General features: G+C 43.7%; 1 protein-coding gene across 1 annotated transcript in view; it reads right to left on the reverse strand.

The window, feature by feature from the left end:
- Positions 1-10,839, reverse strand: part of LRGUK (leucine rich repeats and guanylate kinase domain containing) — a 67,633-nt gene that overhangs the window by 45,158 nt on the left and 11,636 nt on the right. Inside the window, exons 4-5 of the mRNA XM_029918019.1 lie at positions 9,402-9,502; positions 5,745-5,826 (exon numbers count right to left, since the gene is read on the reverse strand). Coding sequence (XP_029773879.1) covers positions 5,745-5,826; positions 9,402-9,502 — 183 coding nt within the window. The remainder of the gene's footprint in view (positions 1-5,744; positions 5,827-9,401; positions 9,503-10,839) is intronic.

Raw genomic sequence — 10,839 nt, forward strand, 5'->3', positions numbered from 1 at the left:
CCTCACTGCCATCGAGGCCCGGCCTTCCGCAGCTATAGCTGCCGTCACTCACAGCGCTGGGACGGAGGCTTGAGGAACTGTCTCTGTTGAGAAGGAAGTTCATTTCAGAAAACTGACACATTTCCCAATTCTTTGCTCCTCTTTAAATTTTGAGGAATTTCCATCACTACAAATTAATCAGGTTCTTGACTGATGAGTACTTTTTACAGTGGCCCAACAGCCCCCGCTTCCCCAACTCCATAATACCATGGTCACATCATCTGTGACCACCAGCAGTGATAACGGTCAGTCTCTCTGGGATTGGTCCATAGAGCTCTCTGAGTTCACAGCTTGCTTTCAGGAATATCTGTATCTCCCTAATCTCTCATTTTAAGAACCTTCACGAAATGTTACCTGTCCTTCCTCTGAGCATTATTCTTTTGTATTCTTTCATGTAGATCTTGGGACTTTCCAATAAGAATATAATCTGATAAGTCACTAAGCCATTACAATGAATTCGCTTACTGCGTTTACCCTTTGAGGTACGTTTTAATTTCCAAAGGCCATAATCAGAAGAAAGGGACTCAAAGAACTCAAAATCATCATCCTGCATTCCAGCTCTAAAATTGTACATTTCTGTGAATAATCTTTTACGGTGGAGCTTTAGGTCCTCAGAAACTGAGTGAAGAAAACCCAAAGGCACATAAGCATAACTTTACAGCGAGGGAAAAGCCGCACAATGTATATTTTACATTTTGGTGATGCTGTCAGCGGTTTGCAGTGCTTGGCATGAATTATTCACCAGTTCAGGATTCGCTCTTATTCATTTGTGTACAATCATAAAATATGGTTCTGGTGTATAGAAAACAGTTACTGAGAAATAAGTAGGAAATCCATCACAATTTGCTTAGCAGAGAGAACCGCAATGATGGCTTTAATCAAAACCAATCCTGAAAGATCTATATCACCTTGCCAGTGAAAAATGTTCTTCACTAGAAGAGTGAATCTCTCTAAGAAATAAAACGCACATACACTTTAAATGGCTAGATGATAAAAGAAGTAATTATTCAATGAACGGTAGCCTGGGGAGAACAAGGGAATTCAGAAGAGTAGTGTCAGTTCGACCACTGACCAAATGATCTTGGACAAGTCACTGAGCCTCCCTGGGTCTCGGCCTCCTCTTCCGTAAGAGAACAGTTAGTAATAATCTCTAAAGTCCCGTCTGGATTTTAAAATTCTGTGATCCCTTTTATGCTGCGCGGAGATCTCGCTCATTCATTTTCACTGCTATATGATGTGCTATGATGAGTAGGGCATAATTTGTACTTTCTCTCATCAATGAGCATGTGGCGTATTTCAATTTTTTGCCATTACGAGCACTGCTGCCATGAGCATTCTTAAAAAGCCTCCAGATACACGCATGTTCAACCGCCCGTCTGTAGGAATGAAATGCTAGGCCATAGGGAATTTAGATGTTCAAGTTTATAAAAGAGTATAAAATTGCTTTCCAAAGTGATTGAACTCATTCTGTACCCAAAGGAAGAATAAAGAGATCCTTTTGACCTCCGTGTTCTCCAACACTTGGTATTTTTAGATTTCTTAAATTTTATCAGTTGAATGAATATCGTATCTCATGTGGTCTTGGGTGGCATTTCTCTGAATACAACTCAGGCTGACACCTAGTCCTATGTTTCTTAGCCTTATCTGATTTCCTATAAAATTCCTTTTATACATCTTCTCCCATCTTCCTGTCTGCAAACATGGAATATATTTCTCTTTAGTTAGATCTTTAATGCTCTTCAATAAAGTTTTATTGTATTCCCCCCACAGGTCTTATTCACTGTTAATAAGATTTTCATTGCTCTTGTAAATGGTGTCTCTTTTTTAAGTTGTGTTTTCTAATTGCTTGTGATGTAGAGAAATGCAGTTGATTGCTGTTTATTGAAGTCACATCCAACTGCTTTGTTGAACTCTCAAAATTATTATTTCTAGTGGTTTACTACAAGCTATTTTTGATATTCTCTATGGACAATTGTATAATTTGCAAAAAAAAAAAGTGACTTTTATCTTCTCCTTTCAATCTTTATACTTTCAATTTTTTTTTTCTCTTGCTTTATAGTGCTAGCTAAAAGCTCCAAAACAATGATGGGTAGAAATGTCAATGATGGTGATCTGTGTCTTGGTCCCAATTTTAAAGAAGGCTTAGAACGTATCCCCAGTTAGGATAAACTCTGTTTCAAATATTTTTGTAGACATTATCAGGTTGAGGAAATTCCCTATTACTAGCTTACTAAGAGTTTTTTATCACAAATTAGATTTTATTAAATTTTCTGTATCTATTGGAGTTTATCTACTGATCATATGGCTTATTCCTCTTAATCTGTTAATGTGGTTAATGACATTTATGGACTTTCTAATATTAAACTATCCTTATATACATGAGATAAACCATACTTGGTCATGGTATCTTAACTTTTCTCAAACACTGTCAGATTCAGTTTGCCAATATGTGTGTGGGATTTTTACATCTAGATCACGAATGAAATGAGTCTGTCATTTCCCTTTCTCTTATTGTTCTTGGTCTGCTTTTGGATATCAAAGTAATCTCATTAGCATCAATTGTGACTATGCCTTCTATTCTTAATTTTTGAAAGAATCTCTTCATTATTCAAAGATGTGTTCTTAACAATTTCGGTCTAGTAGACTTTTTTAATATGAGGGTTTTAATTTAATTAGTTTATAATGAACTGCATTTATAATTACAGGACTAGTCAGGGTTTCTATTTCCAAAGCAGCATTTTGGGGATTTTTCTATGGATTTATTTACTTCATCTAAGTTTTCAAATGTACTGGCATAAAAAAAGTTAACAATTCTTTTTTATTGCAAAGATTTTCAGCCTTTTCAAAATATCTAATGGCATATACAATATGACATACTTGAATAGAACAAAAGAGGCATATTTGGTACCATTTAAAAACTAGCTTACTATCTTTTCAAAATGGTAAGGTAAGAAGTTTATTTCATTAACAGTTTAAGAAGGGTAGCTTGTTTTGATTACTTGCATTTGCATTTTAAAAAACACAGGTGAGGGGCTGGGGGGCTCAGGCAGTTAAGTATCCGCCCCTTGATTTCAGCTCAGGTCATGATCTCATGGTTCAGCTTGTGGGATCAAGCCCCACCTCGGGCTCTGTGCTAATAGCGCAGAGCCGAGCCAGCTTGGGATTCTTTCTCTCCCTGTCTCTCTGCTGTTTGCTCTCAAAATAAACAAATAAGCTTAGAAAAAAAAAAAAAAAGAAAGAAAAACCAAGTGAGAAATGATACCATGTGTCATTTTAATTATGTATCCACATTGATTTTTTTTAATAGTTTATTGTCAAATTGGTTTCCATATAACACCTAGTGCTCTTCCCCACAAGTGCCCTCCTCCATCACCACCACCTCCCTTCCCCCTGCTCCTCCCCCTTCAACCCTCGGTTCATTTTCAGTATTCAATAGTCTCTCAGGTTTTGCGTCCCTCTCTCCCCCCAACTCTCTTTCCCCCTTCCCCTCCTCATGATCCTCCCTTAGGTTTCTCCTGTTCTCTTGTTAGACCTATGAGTGCAAACATATGGTATCTGTCCTTCTCTGCCTGACTTATTTCACTTAGCATGACAGTGCTGGGAGAACTGGACAGCAACATGCAGAAGAATGAAACTAGACCACTTTCTTACACCATACACAAAAATAAACTCAAAATGGCTGAAGGAGCTGAATGTGAGATAGAATCATCAAAACTCTCGAGGAGAAAGTAGGAAACAGCCACATTCTGATTTTCAGTTGGTTCTGATGTAATAATTACAGTTTTTATACTTTGGAGATAAGCCTGAATTGCTACATCTAAAGTCAAGTTAAAAAAAAACACACAACTAAACTCTAATTCCTTTCTTCATGATATCTGACATTTACAGAGTCGTAAGCGTTTAGGGTTTTACACGGAAAGATAAATGTGTACAGAACTTAAGAGTTCCATGATAGAAACGTTTTAAACTTCATGCTGCATTTTGACTCCGAAATACTGTGGAGCTGTTTTCTCTGGCAGTTCCATGCTGCACACAGAAGGCTATTTTTCGGGGAGAGAGAGCCCAGACTGTCCCCTGACAGCCCTCATTCTGGGTGCCCTGAAGATTAGACGGAACTCTGGATGCTCACTCCCTCCTGGCTGGTAGGAGTTTGCGGGCAGCTGACTCCTGGACCAGTCCTTCCCAATGTGAATGGGCCCTCACATCACCTACGCAGGTCCTCATCTCAGGGGTCTGGGGTGGAGTCCCAGAGCCTGCATTCCTAAGAATTTCCAGGCACTGCTGATGCAGAACCCATTCGTCCTCCTGGATCAGTGTTCTAGGTGGCGTGAGTGGACTTCCAAGCCAGGAGGCTTCTGGGCCGTCCGCCTCTGCCTCCCTGCAAGTTCAGTATGCACGGCGGCCGTGCACCGAGTCCAAGTTCTACGGCCAGGTGTGGCTCACGTGCACCACCTGCGGTTTTCCATCAGAACGTTTCATTTTGATCATTTTCTCATTAGGCCTCACTCAAGAGAACTTGCTCTCTTCGAGAGCACCGTCTAAATGCCCACGAACGGCTCATTCTCACACCGGTTCTAAAGAGCCTGGCGCTCTGTTCTAAATGTTCCATCATATGCGAAAAAGACAAAATACGTCTTCAAGAAAACACACCTTCTGTTCTGCCCACATCTGAGTCTCATTACAAGTGTGGTGTTCTAACTGCTGCCCTGTCCCTGGAATGAGGCACCCCAGGGCAATCAATCCATTCCCCGCTCGACCCTGAAAAATCCTCAGCGGGGTAGAAAAGATACTGAGAAAGAGAAGGCACTGCTCCCTTCTCAGAAAACATCAGTCTCTGGTGTAAAGAGACTGAAGCTCATTAAACTCAAAGATCCCTAATTAACCCCTTAGGCTCTGGAAGCTGGAGTGTGCCTGCGCTTGTTTGCACGGGAGCCTGACTCGTGTTCCTGAAGTTGGCTGCTCATCCAAAGTTGTTGGTTTTGTTGTTTTGTTTTGTTTTGTTAAATGGAAGTATATTTTAAGTGCACTAGAGAAGCTTGCTATTCAAAGAAAGCTTACTATAAATTCTTTTGTAAAATAAAAAATTACTTATGTTTCCTTTTGGTCATGTGTGGATTTTGAGATACTGAATTTCTATACAATAGGGCACAAGTTTAAGTGAATTTGAAGAGTCAGTTAAAACAGAACTTCTTGGGGAGCCTAGGTGGTTCAATTGGTTGAACATCGGACTTTGGCTCAGGTCATGATCTCAGGGTTCATGGGTTCGAGCCCTGCATCAGGCTCTGTGCTGACAGCTCGGAGCCTGGAGCCTGCTTCAGATTCTGTGTCTCCCTCTCTCTCTCTGCCCCTCCCTCACACACTCACTCTTTCCTTTTCTCTCTCTCAAGAATAAACAAATGTTAAAAAAAGAAAAAAACCCAGAACGACTTACCTGGTTCTAGAAATAAAAATAAACCTATGTTTATCAGAAGAATGACTGTCTTACTTAGCTTTTTGGGTATAAGATGCTCTTGGCAAGCCTGACTTACAATCTTACTCCTTGGTAAATACACGTTCTTTGTTTTGTGACTGTCAATTCTTAATCGCTCAGATGAGTCACCATCTCTAGCAAATTTCTCATCTGCTACCACTCCACGTCATCTGAGTACACATTTATTAACAGGCCTATCACCCCCGAGCTTCCCCTTTACCCATTCAAAGGATACTGTCCAAAATTAGTTTAGTGAGAGCCTGGTAAGCCGACAAATCATGCATTTCAGAAATCTGGTTGCAGGAAAAATCCACCTTCTGATGAGAAAAAGGAAACAGTCCGTGGGAGTTTGCTTTTGGCTCACTTAACCACAGTCACTCATCGCACAGGAGAGATACCTTCCTGGGTGTGGGGCTGGGGTGCAGCACTGAGAACATGCCAGGGCTGACACAGCTATTTCCTCAGTGGATTCTTACTGAGAGGTGCTGGGGGGTGGAGGGGCTTCCCTGTGGCCAGTGCAGACGCCACAACAACCCAAATGTGTTCCATCCCTGCCGTTCCTCTCGCCCTTTCCGGCCGTTACGTCAAACTCTGTCTCCTTTGAAGAGTCCCCTCGATTTCTCTCTTACCACCATGTCTTTCATTTGGTCTGCCACCCAGGGACTGTGCTCACGGAGCTCACGTTCTTATCTTTCCCAAGCCTTTTCTTCTCCGCTGTCAGTATGTTCTCCCACGTCACCCAAGTGCCAGAAACATCTTTCCTAGTCCTCCCTCAAGGCTACATCTCATCCACTTCACAGCCTCTCTCAAAACCGACTATTTCAGGAAAGCATTTTCAACAACATCAGTTTTTTCCTATTCAGAAACAGCAGACTGAAGAAAACAGGCAATGACTTTGTTTAACTCCTCACCCACTAGCAAAAGATGAACAAAAATGATTACAAAATAAAACTTTAAAACCGTGATCTCCCCCCAACCATGCATTAAGATTATTCCATCAATGTATTAAGTACAAAATACTTGAAATATTAAACCTTTTCCGTACTGAATACTAAAAAAGCCTGTTGGAAACACAAGGGGCAAGAGGAGAAAACAGATCAAGCCAATTACAGACAATATGGCAAAAGGACCACGTAGTCAGGAAAACGCAAATATGTGGACCGTGTGAGAAATAGTAACGTGCAAACAAAATACCATTAGTATGAAAAAAACAATGGGAACACAACATTTTACGCATACACAAATTGCAACTAGGGAAGATGCAGACCGTGACCGCACTAAGAAGTCAGTGCGGCGGGACGGGATGGAGTGTCATATTCACTTCTGTCTTCTATCTAGTCGTGAGGGACTAGAAACAAACATAATGACCTACGCTTTCTTACAATGAACACTTCACGCACGCCAGTCTCCTCAGGCCACAGCTGTGTCCGCTCACGTCTAACTCTACCCCTGTGGTGGCCACATGCCAATACTGGGCCCTCTATGCGTCTAGGATACCAGCGTGGCCGCGAGGCCTTCAAGGGTGCTGAGTTCTCGGACTCCCCCTGGGAGCTCCACCGGGCCTGAAGGCTGGCCCAAAGTCCCATCCACCAAATGAACCTTGTATCCCTGTGAAATGCAGAAGCATTCTGGGAAATACAAAGTGTATGAGAACGAGCTTCCGTTCTTTTGACGTAGGCCTTCTTGGTCGGCGCTCAAGGCTCACGGATGATCAAGCGCAAAGGATGCAGAGTTTTTCAAGAGCGTGGCCTGCTGTACACAGGCCGGACTTGCTGGAGCACAGGCTTTGGGTCGCAGGCATGGGGTTCTAGCCCAGCCTTGGCCGCCTCCCAGCAGAGGTTACCTAAGTTATTGGATCTTTTTATACCTTAGAGTCCTCACCTGTGGAATGCGACCGCCCCAGCTGCTTCACAGCTTTCCTGGGCGGATTAAATACGATAATGTACTGAAAACACAGGAAGGGCCTTGGTCACGGTCCCAGGCTCACACACAGTCGTGTGGGGCTGACGCACCTCATCGGGGCAGGCAGGTGATTTGCAGGCATTTCTCGAAAGTTCCCAGTAATTTGGCTCCTAACTCTCGGCGAGCTCAGAACCTTAAAGGATGGGGTATCTGAGATGCTTTTGTTCATTTGTGAAGTCTCCTTGGGGGTTGGAGGAGGCAAGGGTGTGAAGGAAGAACCTCCAAGGAAGTTGTTCTCAGGGATGGCGGTCACGTGGTTGCGTGACTAAGTTGCCCGGGGCTTAGGACAAAGCAGAACGGGGCAGCAAAGGAGGGGAAGAGAGACCATGCGGCCCCGCGGCATATAAACAGGTACCTCGCTTGGCTTATTTGGACAAAGGAACGTCACTTTGGCAAGAACTGTCATTTCGAAGGGGAAAAAACACTACTGATAAAAATGGAGTGAAGAGAAGAAAAATGAAGAAAAGCGTCTCACTGGCAATATGGGCGATGTGAGGTTCTTGATTTCACACACATTTTCATATTTGTGCAAGCTTCAGCAGAATACTTAGGATCTAAGGCAATTTGTAAGTAAAATAAAACAGATAATAAAAGGCAGTAATTGATGTCCATTCCTTAAACTACTTAATGAAATATTTCAGTCTACTAGACGATTCCAAGCTTGCAGCAATGGTTCCCAAATTTGTGGGCACATTAGAGCCATCTGGTGTTGTTGTAAAAATTCCACGCCCAGGGGGCACCTGGTGGCTCAGTCAGTTAAGCATCTGGCTCCTGATTTTAGCTCAGACTTTGAGACAGAGCCCTGAGTGGAGCCCCACGGTGAGCTCAGAGCTGAGCGTGGAGCCTGTTTGGGGTTCTTTCTCCGCCCTCCCTACTCCTTCTCTCTCAAAATTAAATAAATATTAAAAATAATAAAATTTATTTTGAGAGAGACAGAGTGTGGGGGGTGGGGCAGAGAGAGAGAAGGAGACACAGAATCCGAAGCAGCTCCAGGCTCCGAGCCGTCAGCACAGAGCCCGATGTGGGGCTCGGGCTTGGACGCACAAACCGCAAGATCATCACCCAAGCCAAAGTCAAACGCTGAACCAACTGAGCCACCCAGGTGCCCCACCTCCCCAAAAAACCCCTAAAAAAAAATAAATAAAATTGGTGATGGTTAATAATTAAAAAAACAAACCCTCCAAGCCTGGGCCTTACCTAGGACCTCCTGAATCAGACTCTCTGGCCTTGAGATCCAGGCCTCAGTGCTGAGCAGCTCTCACATGACCGCAGTGAGCAGAAAGTCCGGGAACCACTAATCTCTGACCTCTCTGCTCACGTGTGGCCCACGGACCAGCAGCAGTGGTGCCACCTGAGGAGAGTGCTAGAAACCCCCGTCTCAGGCCTGACCTCACCACCAGGGCTCGGAATCCCTACTTTCACAAGAGCCTCAGGTTGTCTGTGTGCACGAGAACGCCCGAGACGCGGCAGAGAACCAGATGCTCCCAGGTTCGGTTCCCTGTCGGATGCAGACGCAACTCAGAGAAGAGGGCAGATCCGAGAGCATTGTTCCAAAAAGTTGGGTAAATAAGGAGGCAAAATCTGAGCTCCCAAGGAAATTTCCACAGATTTTTCAGGCCTAAAATTTTATACTGTGCTAAAAATACACAAGTAATAACCAGTATTCAAATGTGGGAGAAAGACAGAAGGAAATTCATTCTTCGCTCTGAACGCTAGGTTTTGGCGAAGCCTCCTAAAGAGATTACCTTCGGACGGGCCACCTTCCTTTCTCATATACAAGTGATACACATGTGCCCTTTATTTCATTTCAGGCATTTATACCATTTACTCCCACATCTCGTGCTCTCGGAGTTCCCTATTTTAGTACTGTTTTCCTTGTTAATGTACTTTGCAGGCCAGTTAATGTACTTAATGTATTGATAAAGTCTACCTTGAGATTTTTGGGTGCCTTGAAATCGAAGAATGTAGTCAGTTTGTTGTGAGAAGCATTAAGTTCTAGAAGATAAGGCATACAACTCACACAAGACAAATCTGTAGGGAGAAAACAAATATAGAATAAGATAAGCCAATAAAATAAAAATTAGACTGTCATTAAAAACAGATGGTTACATCAGAGCATTTTTTTTAATTACACAAGTTGCAGCCACGTAATTATTCCAAACAACGGATAAAAATAGGAATGTATGAAACACAGCGAGTGTAGAAAGCTCTCCATGAGCTGCGGACTGTAACCGTCTTCCCCACGGCCTCCCCACCGCTCCCGTCCCCGGCTCCAAGGGACCGGAACGCCTTCCAGGTCCCGGCTCGCTCTCCCCTGCGCTAACAGCCAGGTGCCTCAAAAAGTACCAGCCTTCCAGGAAAGGACCAGAAAGGAAAGCCTTAGATAATCCTCTCGATATTAGCCCCTAAGTAACTTAATTAAGTCTTTCCAGAAAGACTGAAAATGCCAGTTAGAGAACTTTCTTGGATACACATTCAATGTTGTTGTAGTTGGACTTAATCCTAAGTCTCATTAATTATTTGAAGTGATTGCTATTATTTTACTTGGACTCTGCGTTGGTTTGGAAGCATGTCTCAGCTTTGTGTTTTATCCCAAGCAAAGACTCTCAACCTCGAATACTGAGTTCAAGGACTGGGCTCTGGTGCCAGTACAGGGAAAACACAAAGATGGCGACCGGCCGGGTCGCCCCTCTCCGCCCCTTAACCACAGAGGCTTCGGGGCAGCAGGAGGGGTTAGAGGAAGACTCAGAGGAGGATTTAGCAGGAACGCCTGTCTCCACCTGAAAACAGTTTTCATATGGCATCCCCCCCCCTCCTTTTCATTCAGTGCCAAGGACACAGCTATTAGGAGCCCTCAGAGGAAGGCAGCTGGGGCCCAGCCCAGCAGGAGGTGAAGCAGGCACTCTGAGCAACAGCCCGCCCCTTTCTCAAGATCCCCACCAAATTCTACTCCATTTCTCTGGTCTAAGTCACACCCTTCTTTAGCCTGTCTCTATGGAATTGTTCTAGGACAGGCCATACACTGAGATTTTCATACTTAGGTGGAAATTAGTGAGCCAATCAAGGAAGGCTGCCTGGAAAAGGAAACCTAAAAAGAACTGGTCGTTACTTCGCAAGTCTTGCCCATTTGTCCTTCTGAGCTCAGCCCCATGTCTAGCAGTCAATAGAGGCCTCAACTCTATTAACGGCCCAAGGGCCCCCCTACCCCCCCGGGAGCTGATCTCTCTGTGGGCAGGTTAAGTGTGAGGCGCTGTCCTGAAGCAGAAGCAGTGGCTCCCACCGAGAGGGAGATAAGGAAATGACAATGACGAGTACGTCTCACACTTTATGGATGACCAAACCTTTCAAATCACTCCTACAGGAAAAAA

This window comes from Suricata suricatta, chromosome 2 (assembly GCF_006229205.1).
Source record: "Suricata suricatta isolate VVHF042 chromosome 2, meerkat_22Aug2017_6uvM2_HiC, whole genome shotgun sequence".
Taxonomy (NCBI): Eukaryota; Metazoa; Chordata; class Mammalia; order Carnivora; family Herpestidae; genus Suricata; species Suricata suricatta.